A 23,241-nucleotide genomic window follows, 5' to 3' on the forward strand; every position below is an offset into this window, starting at 1 on the left:
TCAATCCAGCTCCAAGCTAACGCTCCTGGGAAAGTGGTGGAAAATGGTCTAAGGGCTTGGGCCCCTGCCTCCTATGTGGGAGACCCTGGGGAAGCTCCTGGCTCCTGGTTTTGGTCTGGCCCAATGCTGACGGGTGAGGCCATCTGGGGAGAGAACCAGCGGATGGAAGATTCTCTTTCTCTCTGACTCTGACTTTGAAAATAATGAAAGAAATCTTAAAAAAAAAAAAAAGAAAAGAAAAGAAATCCCATAGCCTGTGAGGAAACCCATCGGGCTCTTCACCAGGTAGAGTAAGCCTATGGCTTTGGAGCTGGAGTTTCAGAAACATGAGTGTTTCATTTTAAGTCTGTGACTCGGCCTCAGCTGTGCCCCAGCATTGCCTGGGGACCCGTGAAAGTGCAGGCGCGGATGCAGTGGGGCCGGGAGCCCCTTTCTGGCCAGCTCCCAGGTGAGGCCCTTGCTGCAGGCCCAGGGACCACTCTTGAAGTGTTCACAGTCTCCATCTGCCTACCCTCTTGAGAACCTGGGGGCCTCACGCCTCGGGTGAATAACAAGGATGAAAGCAGTTCCCTTCCCAAACAGAGCTCGAGTGGTGTGACGTTTATTGGACCCGAAGGAAAGGCACCCAGGCGGGCGACTTAGAGGAAGTGCCACAGACTTCCTTCCTTCCATGCTTTCTTGCTGCAAGGCTGAGAATACGGGTGCCTTGGGATAGGAGCGCATTCCTCCAGATGAGTGTCAGGATGGCCCTGGGCCAGTGGCACTGAGCGGAGAATTGAATCGCCGCTTGGCAGGGGTCAGAGTTCAGGCTCTTCATCCACTCATTCACTCAGTGCTTAAGGAGGACCGGCTAGACACCAGTGCATTCTTCCAGACATCAGAGACGTAATCCGGTCGTCTCATCTCAAGCGAAAATAGATAAAATTCCTGCCTTTGTGGAGCTGAAAGTTGCAGAGAGGAGCCTGGTCCTAATCAGTCAATCATTATACAGATTCGGCTGTAACTGTGAGTGCTTGAAGGGCAGGCCCTGGGAGCCAGGGGGCTGGGAACTTGGCCTAGCTGGGGAGATCCAAGAAGGCTGAGAACATGAAGCAAAATCAGCTCAAAGGCCCTGCCAAGAAACGGTATTGAGGAAGGAGCCTGCATGTCACAGGCTAGACCTGCTGTTGGTGTTCACAAGGACTGTGGAGGGACAGGGCCAGGCGGGGCGGGGGGTTTGGAGTGTGTCCTCCGTGCTGTTTGCACTTCACAAACCGTGTGGGATTGGGCTTTGCCCTACTGCCCAGGGGACTCAGGTCCCTACCCCGGGAGTGACCGTGCACCCTCTGGGAGAGGTGACTGTCACACTGTAACTGTGCCGCCCAGCCACTGCAGCCCCTGGGCTGCTGCTTAGCCTCGGTTTCTGGCTTATGACTGGAGGCCCTGGGGGGGGGGGGGGGGGCGGGGGGCGGGAGGACTCAGCTCCAGTGTCACCGGCTCGGCCATTTTTCCATGCCTCTGCCTCCCTGCAGCTGCACCCCGACCTTCGCGTCACCACGGATTTTCCACCTCAGCCCTTCAACATTTCTGGGATCCTCCTGGATTTTTTTTTTTTTTTTCTAATCTCCACTCCCCTTAGATACCAGCCGATGTTGGATACTTCCTCCCCTCGGACTCCCCTAACAAAGCCCCTTCCACCATGATTCTGCATCGCTTATCTCCCCTGCCTGTGTGTGTGTGTGTGTGCATTAGACAAATGTGCACAGAACAGGGCTCTGTACGACATGGTCGGGCCTCGGAGCACACCCTCACAGTGCTCTGGGAAGCATCTTAATCAGGCCAGGACGGAAGTCACCTGTCCTACCCCTCCTGGCTCTTGGCCCCGACGTTGATTCTGGCCTTGTTCCCTTCCGCACTCACTGGCAGCCCCTCAGTGGGCCCCACCTGCAGATGAGTGGCCTTGATCAGTGAACTGACCTCTGTTTTCTGGGTAAGTTTAGGAAGTTTCAGTGTGGGTCAGGCAGACAAGTTAGCGAATATTTGTTGACTCAGAAAAATAAAACAAAAAATTTATTCTACTACCTAAAAAAATTGTTTTGTATATCAAAAAGTATAAACAAAGGTAACCAATGTTAATAACACGTTTGGCAAAGAATCAATATCATTCCTAGAAAAAGAGCTCTCTCCAGGTGCCAGTTTAAAAAGAGAGAGAGAATTTAGTAGAAAATATATCCAAGACACGAAGCAGGCAACTTACAATACACAATGTCAGCGTGGTTATAAAAAACACTCAGCATAACTTCATCATTTACAGATGAAAACACAGACTCACATTTGCAAAGGACTCCCCCACCCCCTCCAGAAAATACACCAGTCCCCAGTGTAGGGACGAAAGCAGACTGCTGGCAGGAGTGCGGCTCAGCAGCCCTAAGCATGCACTTAGGAAATCCCACTTCCAGGAACGTATCCCACCTCCAGGAAGTGACCGTGTAGCACCCAGCAAGTGCTGAGCTGCTCCTGAGCAAGCAGTGGGTTTTCGTTTGTAGAAGTTTCTGTGTGTTCTGAGTTTCGTCGTGGGCCGTGGCCACTGTTAGCAGCTTTGCAGAGCTCACCTCCTGGCAGGACCTTGACCCCAGCTCCAGCCTCTTCCTTGCCTTCCCCATAGCGTGACAGTTTCATCTATTTTTATTGGATTAGATGATGCATTTTTAAAGCCTCCTGCAATCATTTTTGGGAAAAACAGGTGGCCCAGGTTTAAATGCATAGGATTCCATGTCTTCAGTTCCCACTAACCACTCGAGACTCCTTGCAGCTGAGCTCTGAGGGAAGTAACTAGAAGGGTGGCCCGGTGCTGTCCTTGAGTGGACGAGATGGGATTTCCAGAGGGGAAGAACTCAGGAGCAGAGTGTAGAGAGCCCACATGTGCTGCTCAAAGAAGCGTCACCGTGCACAAGGCCTTGGCACACTGACATTTCCCCAGGGGTGAGAGCCGGCCTGGCCCCCGCGGCCCCTGCACTTGGCCAGCACAGGGATGAGAAGTGTGTATGTGGTCCCCAGCTACAGGGAGCGGCAAGCTGCTCCCGAGAGGCCCTGTCCCCAGGCAAGCAAGAGCTTAGTGAGTCCACACTGGGAAAATGGGGTGCTTCATCTGGACGCTGCTCAGGGCCCTGAGTCCCCCCACAGCCCCACCCTGCAGCCGGCCCTCCCTCAGCCCCCTCCTCTCCTGGCTCCACTCCAGCCTCTCTCCCATTCCCTGCTTCCTCATCCAGTTTCTCCCCAGCACAATGTTTTGTGTCCCTTGCTTCCTTGACCATTGACCCCACAGGCTACCCCTTAGAACCTTTCTCAAGCTAGCATTTAATGAGTTCAGAGGAGACCATCTTAGAGCTGTTTAACCAAGAGGACTTCTTGGAGGAGGTGGCTCTGGAACAGGCCCTTACAGAATGGGTATGGTTTAAACGATGGCTTTGGGACATTGCAGAGCAAAGTCCAGAATGGGAATGACTGTGGCATGTGTTGGGGGCAGAGTGTGGAAAAAGGTTGCTGGGGCCTCATCACCAAAGGCCTTGAGGGCCGTGCCAAGATCTTTGGACTTGACTGTTTGAATTCGTAGAACCTTTAGAACAGTTTGGATTAAAGGAGATCAGTGCCGTGGGGATGTTTAGGCCAGACTGAGAAAGACATCGCAGAGGCTGGTCATCCGGGGAGGTTTCTGATGGGCGCTGTGAGCAGGCCCGGGACTGCGGCCCAGCGCCCCCCCCCCCCCCGACTGCGGGGAGGAGCCGGCTGCTCCTGGAGCGCTGAGACAGGCGGCCCAGTGCCCGCTCCCTGCCCCTACACTGCCACCTATTAGCTTGTGCTGCAGGATGGCTGGCAGTGGGAGGGGGGCGTGTGTGGCCCATGTGCAGCCCGTGACTGCTCCCAGCAGCAGCGCACATTCTTAGCGAGTTCTCATGTAGCGTTTTGCCTTGATCTTACTGGTCAGTAGCATTGCACAGGTACACAAGTACTGCTTTAGGAGAAATTTAGGCAAGTTTTTGCATCCCACTGCCTCTGACTCCCAAAATAGAAGAAAACCCACTGCCTGATGTCGGGGGGCGGGCAGGGTTGCCGAGAACCAACCTTTAGAGCTTTCCCAGGCTGGCCCGGGGGCAGAGTGACGGGCACTGTGGAGCAGGGGCCTGACTCCGTGACCAGGGCAGAGGTCCTGTGGCTGTCGCTGTCCTCCCTGTCGGTGTCTCACCCCCTTCCCTGCTCCTCGTCTGGCCTCAGCAGCCAGCTCTCCTGCGTTCTCTCGGCGCCCCCACCCCCCGCCACGGAGCAGCCCTTTCCTTCAGCAGCCCCCACCATTCGGAAGGCCACGGGCCTCCCCCAGCCCTGTCCGCTTGTTAGCCCTGCCATCCCCACCGCCTGCAGTTCTGCCTCTGTTGTTCGGGGGTCTTCGTCTTGTTCCATCAGCTGCTTCCCTACTCCAGGGCTGTACAGGTCTCTCTCAGCCATAGGAAAGATCCTGTCACCCTGTGAGTGGCTGTCTCTGTCCGCCGGGGCTGTCATGACAAAACAGCACAGCCCAGGACACAGACAGAAGTTGTTTCTGTTCTCGGGGCTGGGAAGTGCAGCGTCCCTCAGGTTCACGGTGAGGGCTCTTCCCCTGTGACCTCACATCTGGAGGAGGGGGCGCTGGTGTGTTCTTCCCAGAGCCACCAGCCCTGTGGGATCAGGACCTCAGCCTCAGTTAGCACCCCCTTCTCGCGGGCTCTGTCTCCAGATACTGCCACACTGGGGAACAGGGCTTCAGCATGTGATTTTTGTTTTAAAGTAATTAATTTGAGAGGCAGAGAGACAGAGAGAGCGCTCCCACTTGCTCGCTCGCTCCCCAGATGTCTGCAGTGGTTGGGGCTGGGCAGACTGAAGCCAACATCTGTGAACTCAGTCCGGGTCTCCCGTGTGGGTGGCAGGAACCCAACTACCTGAGCCATCACCTGCTGCCTCCCGGGGTGCACAGAGCTGGGGGTGAAACCCAGGCACTTGGAGATGGGGTGCAGGTGTCTTAACCGCTAGGCCAAATGCCCATCCTCAACATGTGAATTTGGGAGAGCCATTCAGTCCGTAGCAGCTGCCATTCTCTCTTTCCCAGACCAGGGACTTCCTAGTCATGTATTTTTTTTTTTTTTAAAACAAGACGTGGTTACATACATGTTGTCTTCCAGTTGCTTATCTGTTCCTGAACTGAAAGCACAGAGCCTGGGCCGGCCCTCGGCATAGGTTAAGAGGCTGCCTTCAATGCCAACATCCCATATGGGCACTGGTTCGAGTCCTGGCTGCTCCAGTTCTGATCCAGCTCGCTACTAATGCGCCTGGGAAAGCAGCAGACGTCTGTGGGAGACCTGAAAGAGGCTCCTGGCCCAGCCCAGGGCTGTTGCAGCCATTTGGGGAGTGAACCAGCAAATGGAAGAGCTCTCTCTCTCTCCCTGTATCACCCTTTTTCTCTCTGATTCTGCATTTCAAATAAAATTAAATAAATCTTTAAAAAAAAGAAAGAAAGAAAGAAAACCACAAAGCTCCTGACCTCATGGACCTTAAACTCCTGCAGAGAGAGACAGGCAGAGCAGTCATGTGCCTGGCTTCCGGCCCAGTTCTCAGGGGAGAAGGTGATGCACACTGGCCCTGTGGCAGGGGACAGGGCAGCACAGGGAGTGCTGGGGAGGACCCAGGGTGCCCCAGCCAAGCCTTCTGGGGGGTGTGGATCGGTACCATGTCCTAGCCACCCCCATTCGCTGCTCTCCGGGCAGGTGGGGCTTGGGAGAAAGAACAGCAGCTGTGGGGCTGCACACAAGTCGCCTCCCCTCCTTGGGGCCCTGCTGCTTCCTCTGACAAAAAGGCAGGATTGACCTCTCTGTCCCGAAGTCCCTCCAGGAACCCGGTTTGGAGGGAAGCTGGGGGCTCCTGGCCTTCATGCTCCGCTTCAAAGGGGTCTGCGGTTGGCTTGGGGCGTCCTGGGCTGCCGTTGCCTGGCTCTCGGAGCCCGTCTGGGCTACGGGCCAGCCTCCCTGCTCTCGCCTTGCGTCTTGTGCCACCAGAGGTGTTGCTTGGCAGCCTTTTATCCATAAAAAAGATTATGCAGAGGTTTACTTCGATTTTAAAAATTCATATTTGATTGATTAAAATATGAGTTTAAAAAATCCTAAACCTTATTTGCGCTTCTAATATCTATTTTTGAATTTTTTATTCTGTTTATGTGTCTAGGAAATTTTAGTGTCTCCTTGTTAGAGGTCTTTTAGACTCACAAAATTAACCTCCTGTAAACATTTTAAACTGGTTTATGCGTTTAAGCCTTTTAAAATACTTAAAGGACAAACAAAATGTTCCCAAGTCGTTAAGTAAGTTGTCTCACTCCAGCAAGTTACACATAAAAGCGGTAATACCTAGGTTCTCGTGTGTGTGGCAGTACTGTTGGCAGGGCCTCCACTTTAAAATCAAGAATCCGTTACCCATTTGTGAATGTTAATATCAGAATCCCAGGATGGGCCTGGTACTCTAATAGGGGACATTCTGTTAAAACCAGATCCTGAAGCTACGTGCTGAGTACATATCGATTTGTTGACACACGAGAACATTAGTAGCAGGAGTTCGATTCACATTTCTAAACTCAACTGTAGGTCTCCCCGGGCTTGACAGTTGTCCACCTGCTAAGGAAGGAACGCGGTTCTGGAAATGCCTGCTCAGGGCCGTGAGGGTGTGTGTGCCCAGCTCCGCCGTGCCAACGGCCCTGCTCTCGGGGCTGCACCCTTGCCTCCCAAACCGGGCGGCCTTTTCCCCTCAGGGCCTTGGTCGTGCACAGCCCTGGCTTCACCGGGGCCTGAGTCCCTCTCGCTGCGACGCCGGCGGCTCCTCCCCACGCTGCACCGTCTCATTGCCTGTTTCTGTAGCCCTAAACGCCTCTGAACCCAAAGGAACTGTGTGTTCCTTCTTATTCTCCACAGTATCACAAAACTCTTAAAATTGGTTTATTTTTTGGGAGGCAGGAAGAGAGTGCTTTCACCCACTGTTTTACTCCCCACCCCCAAATGCCCACAGTAACCAGGGCTGGGCCAGGCCTGGGCTGGGACCAAAGCCATGAGCTGGGAGTGCAGTCCAGATCTGCTGCGTGGGAGCCAGGAACCCACTTACTTGAGCATCACCACTGCTTCCCAGGGTCTGCATTAGCGGGAAGCTGGAGTCAGGAGCCAGAGCTGGGGACCGAACCCAGGCACCGCTGTGTGCGACACAGGCCAAACACCCACCCCATCTTCCTGTTGTTTCTGATTGAATGTTGAATGTTTCTGAGCTTTTGTGTGATTTGGTGGTTACAGCTTCCGGAGTCATTCAGCTGACGTGCTTATGTGCATGTAAACACACACACACACACGGAGTCCTAGCTGGCTTCCAGCTCTCTCAATGTTTGGTCTCAGCAAATCCTGCAGGGTGGTCCCCGGGGCTCTCAGCTACCTGTGTCCTCTCCCTGGAGTGTTCTGATGACAGTGCCATCTCAGAGCAGCACCAGGCACACATCCCCCTGCCCGCTCCCCAGGTGACCCCCTCCTCCTGGTCTTTCTTTGTGCCCCCCAGAGGGGAGATACTTGACCTGACCAGGTGAAAACAGGAAGTGGAGCATCTTGGGAGCTGGGCTTAAGGCTTCTCTGCACCCCAATTGTCCCCCTTCTGCCCCAGAGAGAGGGAGGCCTTGCCAGTGCTGACAGTTGTGGGGGCGCAGGTGGGCCCCTTGAGTCGGGCCTTTTACAGAGTGCCAACACCTGCCGCGGGCCTCAGGCTGAGTCTGCCCCAGGCTCGCTGGTGCTGCTGCTGTGGGGGCAGGGGGCATGGGTGCCCTGGAGCCAGCCCAGCTGTGTGAGCCAGCAGTCTTCCCAGCGTCACCCGAGTGCACGAAGGGCCTGACACTCGACCTCCGTGCATTTCCTGTGTCTCGGGGGAGCAGCTGGCTCCCTCCGAGTCCCAGGGCTTCCCCAATCTCCGTGCTTCGTGTAGCCCCGTGAGCTGTTTAAGAAGCCTCTTTGAGAAAAGCATTTAGACACACTTGGCAGAAGGCAAGTCCCATTAGCAACTGTCTCAGTGACCCTTGGCTGTCAGAACGCTGTGTTCTCTCTAGGCCCGGGCCCCCAGCCTTTGAGGAGGGCACAGGGCCTGAGGCCTGGTGGCGGGGAGGCCGTGGTGGGCGGGCCCTTTGCTCCCCAGCATCTGGTTCTGCTTCTCTGCGCCTGTGCCTCCCTCCTGCTGCCCCCTCCTCCTCTGCTGCCTCCCGCCATTCTCTCCCTCCCTTCTTCTACCCTCTCCCTTGCCCCTTCCACAACATCCACTGGAGGTGGAATCTGTTTCCATGAGAACCGAAGCATCTGGAGATGGTTCTTCCCCATCAGCAGTGGGCAAGCGGCCACCCTCGAGGTTTCTGCGAAGGCTTAGCCTTTACGGGGCGGGTGCCGGCTGAGCCGTTCCGGCACTCTGCTGTGTGGGCCTTGTTTAATTTGGGGAATCTATTATATTTTTAAAAATGGGACAAAATGTGACCAGTGCCCCGGATGGGCGTTTTTGCTCCGGTATTTAAGATATAAACGAGCGGGAGCCTGGTGGCAGACACAGGTGAGTTCCCGCTCCTCCCCTGCTCGCTGTTTTCTCCCAGCGGAGATGGCTGGGGTGGGTTCTTGTCTTCATGCAAGAAAGAATTCAGATGTGAGGCAGAGAGCTTTCCTTGGGGGAGGGCTGAGACCACCTGGGGAGTTACTGGGGTACAGGCAGGACCTTGAGGCATAAGATCCTGGGCTGCCTCCAAAGATCTTTGTTTTCCTCAGGCCCCTCTCGCACGACGTAGACTCATTTCTAACTTCCTAGCACTTGCACACGTTGAACGTGTCTTCAGCACGTTTCTGCCGCGACGTGTGATCTGTGCAAGACACATGGTTCTGCTCTGGGTGTTTTTTAGGTGCCTGCTTGAAATGGTCCCGTGCTGCACACCGTCTTGCTTCTCTGGCTCATCGTTAAATCTACAAGCTTTACCCTTGTCGATATTTCTGTCTAGTTCCTTTTTATGTGCAGCGCTGAAGAGTGTTTCCTTGTCTGAGCACGCCACAGCTGACGTCCACTCCCGACGGGCAGTGGTTGTTTCTGGAGTTCCTGTGTCACAGGGATGTTGCTGTTAGGTGTCATCGTGCCTGTCTCGAGGACCCGCTGGCCAGGTTCAGCTGTGTCCCGATCCACACTCTTGACCTCGTCTGGGTTTCTCTGAGCTGCACCTCCCAAACCAGCTGCCTTTCCTGTTCTTTCCTGCAGAGAGTTTAGGGAGGAGCAAAGGAGGGATTCTTGGACCAGAGCTGGCTGACGATTTGGCCAAGACGGGGGTGTGTGTGTGTCATCCCCACCCCACCCTGGCTGCCCTTCAGTCCTGATTTCCATTTTATGTTAATACATCTGTTATGACGCCGTTTAGAATTACCCGACTATGTTTGTATGTGGTTGTATCTCCTCTCACCTGCAGCCCTGCCTCACTCGCACAACTGTGTCACTTTTCTGAGTCCCTTTTGGCATCGTCCGTACCGCTCATCGTAAGGGACACACTGCACTGAGCGGCCCATGTTGCCGCAGCCTTCATGAAAGCCATTGTCTGGCTTTTGTTTCTCCTTTTCTTTTCTTTCGACTTCTTTTATTTATTTGAAAGAGTTACAGAGAAGGGGACGGGGTGAGAGAAAGAGAATTTCCACCTGTTGATTCACTCCCCAAATTGCTGCAACAGCTAGGGCTGGGGCAGGCTGCAGCCAGGAGCCTGGAACTTAATTTGGGTCTCCCATATGGGTGCAACGACCCAAGCACTTGAGCCATCTTCCACCGCCTTCCCAGGTGCATTAGCAGGGAGTTGGGTCAGAAGTGGAGCAGCTGGACTTGAACCTGTGCTCATCTGGGATGCTGGCGTGGCAGGTGGCGGCTGAACCTGCCGCATCACAGCACTGGCCCTCATACAAACATTTGCACAAGTAACATGAAGGGTCCTCCAAAAGTTCATGAAAATGGCGACCAAAAAACCGTGCATGCATTCCAAAAGCGTTTTTTGCACCAAAATAAGCCTGTCTTTTGCCCCTGTTTTTCCATGAACTATTTGAAGTACCCCCGCTTTGTGCGCTGCCAGCCACCATGTTCTCCCTGCTCTTCCTGTCCCAGAATCTGCTCCTCCTCCCATTTTTTTCTCTCAGCCCCAGCAGTCTTTTTTTCTTTTTAAGAAAAAACATTTTATTTATTTACTTATTTATTTGCTTATTTGAAAGACAGTTACAGAGAGAGGTAGAGCCAGAGGCAGGGAGAAAGAGAGGGAGAGAGGTCTTCCATCCGCTGGTTCACTCTCCAGATGACCACAGTGGCCAGGGCTGAGCTGATCTGAAGCCAGGAGCTTCCTCCAGGTCTCCCACATGGTTGCAAGGGCCCAAGGACTTGGGCCATCTTCTCCTGCTTTCCCAGGCCACAGCAGAGAGCTGGATCGGAAGTGGAGCAGCTGGGACTCAAACCGGTGCCCATATGGGATGCTGGCGCTGCAGGCCAGGGCTTTAACCCACTGCACCACAGTGCTGGCCCCTAGCCCCAGCAGTCTTTCGTGATGCCTTCCCAGCCCCCTCAGAGCCTCTTGCCACCCAGATGCCGCAAAAGCTGGGTTACAGCCCTGCCTGGCGCTCGGCCCCTCCCCAGCTCTGACCTCCGTCCCCAGAGTCCCTACCCCTTTAAAACTCCATCTCCTTGGCAGGAGAAAAACCAGCAACCTAAGCCATGGAACAGCGTCGGCACGCTGAGCTTTCAGATTGTTTAAAATGCTCACACGTGGGCTCCTCCTGGGAAGAAAGAGTGCTTAGGGCTCGCCCTGTTTTGTCTGTGCTTTGTGGGTGACAGCGAAGGGGTTTTAGGTGCTGCTTGTGGTCCCGCCCTCCTCCCCAGGGCAGGGGACTTGGGGCTGAGCCTGCTCTAGGGACACCAGGTATACACTGTAAGCCCAAAAGTTACACTTGGGCTGGTGGGAGGAGGAGAGTGCCAGCCGAAGGCTTGGCAGGCATCAGCGTTCCTGGAGCTCTCAGTGTGGCCGTGATGTTGCCCGTTTTCTGTTTCTAGAGCTAATGTCTTCCAGCCCAGCTCAGAGGTTTCTGCTGCTCTCACCAGCGCAAGGACCCGGCTGCCCTTCCTAGGAGCCACACGGCTTCAGGGAAGCTTTTGTGAAAAAACAGAACGGATTCACAGTAATAGCAGATACTTGGGGGGCCCTTACTGGATAGCAGCCACTTGGGTGAAAGATACTTGACATGTCTTGTTTGTTCCTCACAACCAAACATGATGGGAAAGTCCCTGTATCCCCTGGCAGCTGTGGAGAGAAGTCTCGGAGAAGTCCAGCAGCTTGCCTGGACGTGGCCTGTCCTTCCGCCCGTTCATCCCGGCCCTCCTAGCTGGGGTCCGGCAGGTTCAGGTCAGCCTGTGCCGCTCCCCATTTTCACTCCCTTCAGGGAGCCCCTGGCTGGGGTGTCTAAAGGCATCCATTGGAAATCCCCACCGTGCCTTTTAGGGTTCCTGTCAGCAGCATTCCCTGGCTTCTCTAGAAGTGTCCACGTCCATGGACCTGCTTCAAGGGCCGGGGGTGGGACCGATGGGAGGCGAGGGAAGACGTGGTGTGATCCCAGCCTCCTTCCCCACAGCCTGAGCCGAGGGAGGCCTTGCCCTGCCTGTTCACCAGAGTCCCCAGCTGAGTCGGCAGCCTGGCGGGGAGGGGAAGAGCAGCAGCTTTTACAACGGGCAGACCAGGGTTTCTGTCCCAGCGTGACCACAGGGCCGGGGGGCCCTGGGCAGGCGACAACCTCCTGCAGGCTGGGGAGAGTGGTGCCCCCACAGCGTCTGTTAGGAGGATGGCCTGGGGCCGCAGCTGTGCTGTGCCTGGCACGGAGCAGACACGCTGCACAGGGGAGTTCCCTTTTCCTGGCCCTCTGGTCCCTGACTCGGGGAAGGCTCTAGGGCCAAGCTAGCCCAGGATCGGGTGGTGAGGAGGCAGCCTGGACCATGCAGTGGAGATGCTGACCCTGTCCATGTATCAGACACCTGTGGCTTCCCTGGGTCCAGGTCTAACTGCGCTGCTTTTACTTATTCAGTTTTTATTGAAGCAGTCATGCCCCTGCCCCTGTGTACCTCATTGTCCTGAGATCCTATTTCTGAGTTTTGTATCCATTTATTTTCGTTTTATTTGAAAGGCAGAGGAGAGAGAGAATCTTCCATCTTTGGTTCCCTCCTGAAATGCCTACAACAGCCAAGGCCAGGCCAGGCTGAAGCCCGGAGCTCATTCCCGGTCTCCCACGTGGATGGCAGAAACCCAAGTGCTCGGCTCATCTGCTGCTGCCTCCCAGGGTGTGCGCTAGCAGGGAGCTGCATGGAAGCAGCGGAGCTGGGACTCAGACCCACGCGCTCTGATACGGGGAGCGGGCAGTGTCTAACTCCCTTAGACACGGGCTCACAGCACCAAAAGCAAGAGGGGACTTGCAGCGCTGAGCTTTGGGGAGGGTGTGGGGAGCTGCTCCTCAGTGGGTCAGCAGGGGCTCCGTGTCCTTGCTCCACTCTCCCGGTTTCTGCTGCAGCTGTGGTGTAATGAGGGGCCTTCAGAGAAACTGAGGCACCGAGCCGGGAGGGGCTTCTCTGCCTTCGATATCCCTTCTGCGTCTGGCCTCACAATAGGCTCTGGTTACCCCCTGCTTGCCATCAGCCGCTTCCAGCTCTGTTCCAGGAGCTGTGCCAAGGTGTTGTTGGAGGGGGCTATGGTGGTACAGAGCTAGAGAGACAGAGAGAGAGGTCTTCCATCTGCTGGTTGACTCCCCAAATGACCGCAATGGCCAGAGCTGAGCTGATCTGAAGCCAGGAGCCAGGAGCTACTTCCAGGCCTCCCACATGGGTGCAGGAGCCCAAGGACCTTGGGCCATCTTCTTCTGCTTTCCCAGGCCATAGCAGAGAGCTGGATGGGAAGTGGAGCAACTAGGACTCAAAACGGTGACCATGTGGGATGCTGGCGGGGCTTTAACCCACTGAGCCACAGTGCCGGCCCCCCAGCCACATCTTGTAACAGCTGTGAGCTTAAGGGGGTCGCTTATTCCTTGTGACGGTGGGGCTGATGGCATATCTACCAGATCAGCTACTACCACAGGGTCCAGAATGCTGAGGCCATGTTCCCAGTCCCTTGGTATCCCTCCCACCGGGAAGTGAAATGTCAGTGGAGCAAATTACTGACCGACTGCTTTGGAACCTATAAATATTAAATTGCTCTGGCTTTCATAGAGAATTCAAGCTCTGGTCTATCCCAGAAGGCTACACAAGGCGAGCCTGGATAACGCAAGGAGGGAGGGCACCAGCCGCCAGTGAAGACAAGGGGCCCCAGAGGGTAGGGCCAGGCAGACACAGTGGGCTGCGGTCCCTGGGGTCAGCGCTGGCTGCAGCAGAAGCAGCGGGGAGCAGGAGGCGAAGAGCAGGGGGCTGGCAGACCCAAAGGCCACTGCAGCCGGGGCGGGGCTTCTGGGTCCGCTAAGTGTGACGGTTCAGGCACGTGCCGTTTATAGGCAAGCTTTGTGTTGCTCTCGCGCTTGCTCTCTCTGTTACAGTCTCTTTTTAATTATCTTCTGTATGAATTCATACTCTTTTTTTTTTTTTTAAGATTTATTTTATTTGAAAGGCAGAATGACAGAGGAAGAGACAGAAAGAAAGATTTTCCACCTGCTGGTCCACTCCCTAAGTGGCTGCTCAGCTGGGGTTTTGTCAGGCTGAAGCCAGGAGCCTGGAACTCCATCCAGATCTCCATGTGGGTGGCAGGAGCCCCAGGCACATTAGCAGGGAGCTGGATCAGAAGTGGAGCAGCTGGGACTTGAACTGGCGCTCCCATCTGGGATGTCGGCACCGCAGGCAGTGGCTTATCTGGCCATGCCACAACGCTGGCCTCTGTGTTGCATTTCTTACTCCAGCCTGGGACTCTAGTGCCCTACTGCCTCCAAGGACTGTCCCCGTCAGAGCAGTGGATACTGGAATCTTCTAGGCAGTGGCTGGGCTGGGGGCTGGGCTGCAGGCTCTCCTGCAGACAGCTGTCATCCTCCTCCAATTCCCCTGCTGTAGCCTGGCCCCAGGCTCCTCTCTTGCCTGGTGGCGCCCTGCTCCACTTCTAGCCTGGGTGAGGACTCCCATCACATCTGCTCCTCTGCGTGTGTGTGTGTGTGTGTGTGTTGGGAGTGTGGAGGCTGCTGGGTCCCTAACAAGCACGCAACATGGCAAGATCCTGGTGTCATACCACCATGGTTCTGTCTCTGGGATCTCCTTAGGAGGTCGCCTTGAACTGAAACCTTGTGCCGAGTGCTTTATTGCGTTACCTGTTGCCCCTCACCTCGTGGGAGGTAGAATGACAGGGCCTTCACACGGCAGCTGAGGACACCAAGGCCCAGAGAGGCAAACGGACTTGATCAGGGTCACACAGGAAGGTTCCATGCAACCGTTCCGTGGCCGAGCCTGGATTCTGCCTGGGGCTTTCCTGGCCTGGGTTCCCCACATCGAGCCTGCGTGTGTGCCCTGGGCCCAGCCGGTGCGCTCTCTCTTGCAGGCATCCCCACACTCATCGTGCTGGACCCGCAGGGGGAGTTGATCACCCGGCAGGGGCGCGTGGAGGTGCTCAACGACGAGGACTGCAGGGAGTTCCCGTGGCACCCGAAGCCCGTGCTGGAGCTCTCGGACTCCAACGCCGTGCAGCTCAACGAGGGCCCCTGCCTCGTGCTTTTCGTAGGTATGGCACTCACTGGGGACCCCAGTCAGGGTGTACCTCACGTGGCTGGTGCCCGTCCCTGACAGCACGAGCCTGAGCCTTTGTCTCTCCCCACCAGCCTTGCTTTGGACCCCAGTGGTTTATTCATGGCTTTGCCGGGGCGGGAGGTGTCCCGGGAGCTGCCACCGTGGCTTGCCTTCCTAGCTGCCGGCGGCTGCCTGCTGGGCAGAACAGGTCAGCAGGAGGATGTCCTCAGCCCCAACAGGACCAGAGCCGTTGGTGGAGAGAGGCAGGGCTGCAGGCACAGCAGCCGCAGGGGCCAACGCTGACTCCAGCTGCTTCTGCAGACCCTCTGTGCTCTGGGGAACTGCTCCAGGGGCTGAGAGAGCTGGCCTGGGGCCTCGGGTACAGCCATCCTCACTGGCCAACTGCATTGCTCCGGTGGGTGGCTGGGCTGGGCCTGGGCAGGACAGAGGAGCAGCCATCTAGGGTCCACAGGCCGGGGTGGGGGGGAGGTTGGCCCTGGTTCCTTTTGCAGACTGAGCAGCTCCCAGCCAAGGCCACTGTGCCCCCTGCCTCGGGACTTGCTGCTCCCCTGCAGCTTAAAATAAGTGCGCCAGGACCCAGGCCGAGAACACGGCCGTGCCGACCTCGCTGGGGGCCGGGCGGTGTGTGCAGCATCCTCTGCCAGGCCCTGCACGTCTGACTTGGGGGTCCCCACGAGGGGAGCCAGCAGGCAGACAGGCCTGCGGGGACTTGTAAGCAAACTGAACGGCTGCCTCGGTCTGTGCTCCCTGGGGAGAGGCAGCCTCGAGGAATTGTTCACCCTGGGGCTTTCTGGCCCACTGCTCGGTGAGGAAGTTGTGGCCATCTGCAGACATGCGGAAACAGGGTCCCAGGGAGGCCAAGCGAATTGTACGGTGTCACAGCGCCAATCCCATGTGGATGCCGGGTGTGTCTGGCATCCATGGTCTCTCCGGTGCTGTGGTGTTTTGGGTGAACACCCTCTGTCTGTGCCCCCCCCCCCCACTCTGGCCACTTGGGAGTGTTGTTCTTGCTCTCAGCTGCAGGTTGCACCAAGAGTGAGCCCTAGTGCCCCACTGAGGGGCCTGGTCTCTGGCTCCCGTGCACTCAGCCTCACCCCTAGGCCCGTCCGGCTGCCAGCTGTGAAGCTGGCATTCCCGCAGCTGTGGTGCCCCCAACACCGTCGAAGCTGGGGGCCACACCTCAGTCCTCACCACCGATTCTTGCGCCGGTTTCCCTAGAAAGCCACAGGTCTGAGGTCCCATGATTGAGAGAAAAACAGGGCCTATTGAGGGGAAGCTCAGCCTCCAGGGTGGGCTTGGGAACTCCGTGGGGCAACGGCGCCACCCGGGGAAGCGAGTTATTCCCAGGGAGCCAGACACAGGAGAGCGCTGTGCAAGCGTGCTTTGCTGCTGGTACGTGGTGTGCACACGTGTCTGTGTGTCTGTGCACATGTGTGCACACTCACACATGCAGGAAGCGAGTTCTGTGTCCCAAGGGGAACTGCTTTTTTATTCAGAGCTTACTCACATGGCCATTTCTGCAGCTCAGGCCCTGAAACCGGCCCCGCGGGGTCCCGCTTCTTGTCTTTTCTCCCCCATGGCAGACTCGGAGGATGACGGAGAGTCTGAGGCAGCCAAGCAGCTGATCCAGCCGATAGCCGAGAAAGTCATTGCCAAGTACAAAGCCAAGGAGGAGGAGGCACCGCTGCTGTTCTTTGTGGCTGGGGAGGTGAGCGTGGGTGGGAAGGGCATTCGGGACACCAGCAGTACCAGTCTCGGGGCGGGCTGAAGGAACCAGACCCAAGCAGGGAGGTGGCAAGAGGCGCTGTGTCACTGGTGGCAGAGGCCCGTCCTGCCCCTCTCAGGCTGCGGCCTCTGCAGCGGGAAGCCCTCCTGGGGCTGGCTCCCACCCGGGCTGCCACAGAGCACAGCAGCCTGAACACCGGGGTCACTCCCCTCTGCGCTGGGTCAGAACCAGGCCCCTGATGCTTTACAAAGCATGGGCTTTGCTGGTCCTTTGCCTGCAAAGCAAAGCGGGCTTAGTGCTCTACTCTGGCTGGGACAGTCGGGGCAGGCAATTGCTTTCACCCAAAGTCTGTCCCCTGAGGGACCCCAGCTGGGCTGCACCAAGCAAGGGAGAAGGCCGGGGTGGGGGAACCCTCGAGCAGAGCCACCCTAGCAGGTGCCTGGCCCCCAGCGGTGTCGGTGTCTGGGTCCCGCAAACAGGCAATTCTGCAAGGTGACCATACTCTGTGTCCACTCGCTCCCCCAACCCAAGGAATCCTGCACGCATGCACTGTTTGCAGTCCCACCCAGCTCGCAGAAGCCACTCCTGCACCCCCAGTGCCCGCCTGTGCCCCAGTTGGCCAGATCCCCCCGTTCTCATTTCCTGCTGCGTCTAGATCCCTGGAGAAGTGCTCAAAAGACAGGCGCGTGGCCAGATGCCCCGAAGCACCCATTCATCACTGCCTCAAAAGCCGGCCCTGCTGTCCCTGCAGGGACCCTCGTAAGCAGCTCAAGTCTCCCTGCCCCAGCTAGAGCGGAACAAAGAGGGTTCAAGGGCGCTGTCTCGGGTGTCCCAGCTGTGTCACACACAGTGCCACTCTGCCCTTGCCACGCTCTCCACTGTAGATTGGCCCTGAGGAATGATGGGTGTAGAACAGAAAGGGCCAGGCGGGGCTTTGGGAACTGGTCAGCACCAGCCAGGGGGGTGCCACCTGCACTGGTTCCCGCTGGTGCTGGCCAGTGCTTTCCTCCTGTCCTCGGCCCCCTGTGTTCGGAGCCGTGGCTGAATGCATTTGGGCCTGGGACCTAGGTAGCAGAGGGGCTGCCCGCGAGGTCACTGTAACTCCAGAAGCCGGGCTCCAGTCTGTCCTCAGGTGCCGACAAATGGAGACTTGCCCAGGCCTAGAAGGATGAGGACAGACAGGAGCAGGAGGAAGGGTCCCTGGCCCAGAAGACTGGACAGAGGAGCCCGGGTCACCAGCTGTTCTCTGCACCTGGCTGCCCGTTCTCCCTGTGTGCCTTGCCTGGGCTCCTGGCCTTGGGGGCTTCCTTGGTCCCGTTCTCTGTCCACGTGCTCAGAAGGCAGGCAACATGGAAGGGAGGTGGGCACGGGGAAGAGCAGGCGTTGAGACCCTCTGAGTCCAGGACTGCGGCCCAGGGCTGCTCTCTTCTGTGTGATCCCTTCCCCTCTCCCTTCTGAAGCCTTACTAGACAAGAAAATCCACCTCCCTGTGAGCTGCTCAGAGGCAGTGGAGTGTGTGGCTTGGTCTGGGCTCCTACAGGGAGTTAGATGCATAGTATTTACCCAGGTATCTCCGTTCTGTTTACCAAGAAGATTTCTGTTATTATTTGGAAGGCAGAGACAGACAAAAGAGCTCCCATCATCAGGTTCCCCAAATATCCACTATGCCTGGGGCTGGGCCAGGCCAAATCCAGGAACTCAATCCAGGTCTCCCACATGGGTTGCATCCTCTCTGCTTTCGGGGTGCACACTGGCAAAAAGCTGGAATTGGGTGCAGAGCTGGGACTTGGACCCTGGCACTGATACGGGATGTGGGTGTCCCAGCTGGCAGCTTAACTGCTAGGCCCGTCACCCGCCGCCCTGGAGAGCCTGAACACTGCTAGGAGGCCGACTCACCAGGCCTGGCTGGCAAGGGTGCGTGGGTTCCAGGTGGGGAGAGGGCTGTCACTAACAGGCTTCCTGAAGATGCGCCTTCTCAGAAAGGAGTGGGGTGTTGGTCTCAGAACCTGGTGAGGCACAAAGTTCCTGCCTCCCACTCACTGAGCCCTTTGTGGGGCCTGCAGAGTCCTCTCTCAGGGCAGGCAGCCTCAGTGGTGTGGCCTCGCAGATCCGTTCTCCTTGTTTGTCTCTATATTTGAGCAAGGCTGTATCTGATGCTGGAGACTTCACCTGGATGGCCACTGGGACTATGTGAGAAAATGCCAGCCTCCCTCCTGGATTGATGTGGCCGACCAGTGTGTGCTCTGGGTGTGTTGGGCGGCCCCGTCTCCCATTTTGGCTGCCTGTGCACCTCTGACCTTCCCTGAAGCCCCCGGCAAACAAGTTTAGAAACACTGCGGGTGGGAGTCCAGGGTGGCCTCAGATCATCCACAGCGGGGTTGCAAATAATTGAGAGTTGATTGCAAACATGAGCAATCCAGGGTGGGCACTGTGGCACAGCTGTGCCGTATCAGAGTGCCCGGTTCAAGTCCCAGCTGGTCAGCTTCCCCCTAGGGCACACTCTGGGAGGCAGCAGATGAGGGCTCAGGTACTTGAGTCTCTGCCACCCATGCGGGAGAGCCCAGTGGAGATCCTGGCTCCAGGTTTCAGTGTGACCCAACCCTGGGCCTGGTTGCAGGTGTCTGGGGAGAGAGCCAGTAGATGTAAGTTCTCTCTCTCTCTCTCAAATCAATGGACATTTTTAAGCCGGTCTAAGGCTACCACATCTGTCAGAGTGGAAGACGAGCACACTGCCTTTGTGGTCGTCTGGCGGACTCGCCTGGCGGTCTGGGGGAATGCAGACAGGGAACTTTACCAGGTGGCCCCCGCTTCCCCAGTGGGCAGGGGCCCCTGCTCCCCACGCTGAGACCCCGTCCAGCCTTGCGGGAAGCCGGCTCTCCAGGATGACGGGCGGTCCCACCTCCGTGCCCTCCGGGGAGGCCGGGCCTAGGCGACCCTCTCTCTCTAACTCCCTGGTGTTCTGTTCCCTCGGTGACTTCCAGGATGACATGACCGACTCCCTGCGAGATTACACCAACCTGCCCGAGGCCGCCCCTCTGCTCACCATCCTGGACATGTCGGCCCGGGCCAAGTACGTGATGGACGTGGAGGAGATCACCCCTGCCATCGTGGAGGCCTTTGTGAATGACTTCCTAGCAGAGAAGCTCAAACCCGAGCCCATCTAGTGGGGCCGCCGCCTCCGGGGCATTATTTAAAACTGTCTCCTCCTCCTCCCCTTCCTTCCCTCGGCCCTTGGACTCTCCCGGCGTGGCCCGAGTCACACAGCCCCCGTGTCCCACCTCTCTGTGGTGCCTTGTCTCTGCATTCACTCCTCTGCCAGCACCCCGGGGTGTGCGTCCTCCTGGTGGCGGAAGACCCCACGGTGTTGAGAAGCTCTGCTGGGCATTCGTGGGGATGGCATCACCTAGCCAGGCCTGGGACTGGGACGGCTGCGCTCTGTCCAGGTCACTGCCTGTGAGTGGCGGGTCCACCAGGGTGTTCTCCCGCACAGGTGTGTGCGGGGACAGCGGATCGGGGCTCTGGCCCTGACACAGAGTCAGCACACACATGTACACACACATGGCCCCCACACAGCCGGGGCAGGGTGGGGGGAGCTGCTCGGTGACATGCCTGTCGGGGGAGCAGAGCCCGTGGCTGGAGCTGCTGATGGCAGCATCCCTAAGTGACGTCATCCTTCTCCGCCTGGGCTTCTTGGGCAGATCTCCAAATCTGAACGGAAGCTTGGGGGGTGTTTTAGGTGGGAAGCGTGAGTGGCTGCAGCGGCCGTTTTGTTGAGCTCCACGGTGAGACGAGAGCTTCTTTCCTTCATTTCGTCCCTTTCTTGCTTGCTCTTGACCCGCCCCAGGTTTCTGCCTGCTCATAGAGAACAGCTCCTCCTCTCTGGGGATTTGTGACTGAATTCCGCCCCTTGGGCACACCTCGCCGGGCACGGTCAGTGCTGCGTCTGAGGCCATAGGACCTCTGCTGAGGCCCCTGACCCCCCTTGGGTTACCCTGTCACTCCCTTTTCTTCCCAATGCAATCGCCAGAAGCCTCACTTTTCCCTGAGAGCCTGCAGAAGGCGCTGTGCCCTAGAGCAGGAGGGGGCCAGGGCCTGGCAGAGGAAGCCGTAGGTCCCTTTTGCGAGGCCAGGTGGCTTGGGTTCTTGAAGGGCCTGAATTGAGCACAAAACCCCAAACAGCAGTTCTTAAGATTTGGGCGGTGGGCTTTGGCCTGGGATTTTCGGGGTGTTCATCTCAGATGGGTGTCAGGGCCGTGAAACAGTCCCAGGCCTTACCCCGGGCTCCACTCAGCACCAGAATCGTCCATTTGGAGAACCCGGCCGCACTAAGGAGCTGTCGGCACGGCTGTCCCTTGCTGAACTGGATTGTCCATCTGTAGTTCAGAGGTCTACACTTAGCTGGTAATTAGACTGTTGTTTGATGTTGCTGGCCTGAGACGCCATCTACCTAGCGAGAAATAAAGCAGGCATCTCTGGACGCTAAGCGCGTGGCCTTTGCTGTCCTTGGTATGTGAAGTCTGCTCTACCTGTGTGTGGGGGGGTGCGGGGTGGGGTGACTCTTTGGGGCCGGGCACCTAGTGGCTGTGTTCCAAATTGTCCGAGAATCCCAAGCCCTAACGGGGTTGTTTGGCCTGGGCTGCCTGAGGCAGGCCCCCTCTGCGCTGGCCGCCGTCCCTCCTGGTTTGTGCGGGCCCCTGATGGAGAGGGAGTTCCTAGGTTGCCTACCTCGGACGTTCTTGCTGTTGCCCTCCCTGTAGGAAGCCAACGCCCTGAAGCCTGCGTGGGATCACAGGGGGCCTCTCTGAGAAGGGTGCAGGAGGTGGGGACCCTCAAACCCACTGTATCCCCGGGGCCTGGGCTGGACTAACTCCCGGATACAAGCTGAGGCTGACCGCCCTTGGAACGTGGGCAGGGTTTCCGTGTCCTAGCCTAGGACCGCCTCGGAGGAAAGGTGAGCCCAGGTCTCTGGGAGCAGACAGTCCAGCGGGTTGCCATGGGAAAAGTAGGTCACCTGTGAGCCTGGGGGCTGTCCTGGGCTGGCTGTTCTGAGCTGCATGTAATTGGATCCCGGCCACCAGGAGTGCCCTTTTAGGGTGCACATGGAGGGCAATTGAAAAGGCTGAGGCCCCCGTGGCAGCTGCTGTGGGGAGGACCCCTTTCTCCATGGTGCAGAGCAAGCGGGCGGCAGGGCAGCTCTCGAATCCCTCCCAGCCAGTCCTGCTAACTGGAAGCAGCTCCCGACGCCAGCAGCAAGGGAAGCCATGCCCTGCAGGTGGAGGCAGGAGGGGGGCTGTAAAAACGGCATGCTGGCCTCCCAGAGCTGTGTGCCCCACAACAACTTCCAGACCCCCCTCCTTCGCACGAGGGAGGGGAGATGGCTTTTTCCCCCTTACCTGCCTCCCCAAGTTCAAGATCTGTTTAAGGGGGCTGTGCTTGGGATTGCTGTGTCCAGTGGGCAGACGGAGGCCAGCTGCTTTCCTAGGAGCCAGGTGGCTTCCTGCTGTGGCTCCCCAACCCCCACGTGTCCCGGAACTCAGTGGCTATCACTTACTGAGCAGAAGGAGCCAGCCCTGCTTTTTGGCATCAGGCTAGCTTCAAGTGGTGGTTTCCAGGCAGATTTTGTTTTTTCCTGTTGCCTGGTTAAAGACATGAAAAAGCTGTTCCGCCTCCTGCTGCCTGGTTCCAGGGCCACAAACGGAATCCAGCCATGGTGTAGACGGCAGGGTATGGCCCAGGAACCCATCGGCGGGACCTCCAGGGGAAAGCCGCTCGTGTGTTTGAGGATCCCCGCGCAGGCTGGGTCCCCGCACGGGAGCGCTGCACGTGTGGGACTGTAGTATGGGTCCCGCGTGCTCCAATCCCACAGGTGCCTTCTGCTCAGTGCCACCTCCCGGCCTTCCTGGCAGGCCCACACTTGCCCCACAGGACTGCACCCAGTGGGAAGCAGGCTGGACGGCGGGGCTCAGGACGGCTCCTGCACTCCTTTCCAGGGCCCCAGGGTGGACCTGGGGATGCTGAGCCCAAGATCTTTCCAGGTCGGTGTTGAGGTGACCACCTTACCCAATCCCTCACTGCAGCGCCAGCAAGGACGAGAGCACACCTTGTGGCCTCCCCGGGAAACTGCAGGTTTGGGGACAGTCACAGCTGTGTGCTAGTGGTCTGTGAACCTGTACAAAGGTAAGTATTTCCTAGGACCCAAAAAGCCAGGTGGAGGAGATTCTCATGTTGGCTATTTCTTTAAAAAAAAAAAAAAAAAAAATTTATTTGCGTTACAAAGAAAGGGAGAGACAGAGCTTCCATCCACTGGTTCACTCCTCAAGTGGCCGCAGTGGCCACAGCCAGGAGCTTCATCTGAGTCTTTCACGTGGATGCAGGGACCCAAGCACTTGGGCCACCATCTACTGCTTTCGCAGGCACATTAGCAGGGAGCTGGATGGGAAGTGGAGCAGCCGGGACCTGAGCAGGTGCCCAAATGGGCTGCTGTCATCACAGGTGGTGGCTTTACTCCTATACTGCACCGGCCCCTGGTTCTGCCTTATGTCTAGGATTCCCCCTTCTATGGGGCAAGCATGACGAAGATGGCCTAGGTGTGCCTTGTATGTCAAAGTGCAAAGACGAGTGAGTGTGCCAGCTGTCGGGCTGCCACCTGGCATTCTGGAAGGTGTGAGCAGGACTGGGTGGTCCTCGTTCTGCAGCAC

At 57.3% G+C, this 23,241-nt stretch overlaps 1 protein-coding gene across 2 annotated transcripts in view; it reads left to right on the forward strand.

The window, feature by feature from the left end:
• Positions 1-21,026, forward strand: part of NXN (nucleoredoxin) — a 166,014-nt gene extending 144,988 nt beyond the window's left edge. For both annotated transcript variants that reach the window (XM_062215800.1, XM_062215801.1), the window contains exons 6-8: positions 14,612-14,791; positions 16,401-16,525; positions 19,525-21,026. In XM_062215800.1, coding sequence (XP_062071784.1) covers positions 14,612-14,791; positions 16,401-16,525; positions 19,525-19,707 — 488 coding nt within the window. In that variant the 3' untranslated portion in view covers positions 19,708-21,026. The remainder of the gene's footprint in view (positions 1-14,611; positions 14,792-16,400; positions 16,526-19,524) is intronic.
• Positions 21,027-23,241: the final 2,215 nt, after the last annotated feature.

The sequence above is a fragment of the Lepus europaeus genome, chromosome 18 (assembly GCF_033115175.1).
Source record: "Lepus europaeus isolate LE1 chromosome 18, mLepTim1.pri, whole genome shotgun sequence".
Lineage (NCBI taxonomy): Eukaryota > Metazoa > Chordata > Mammalia > Lagomorpha > Leporidae > Lepus > Lepus europaeus.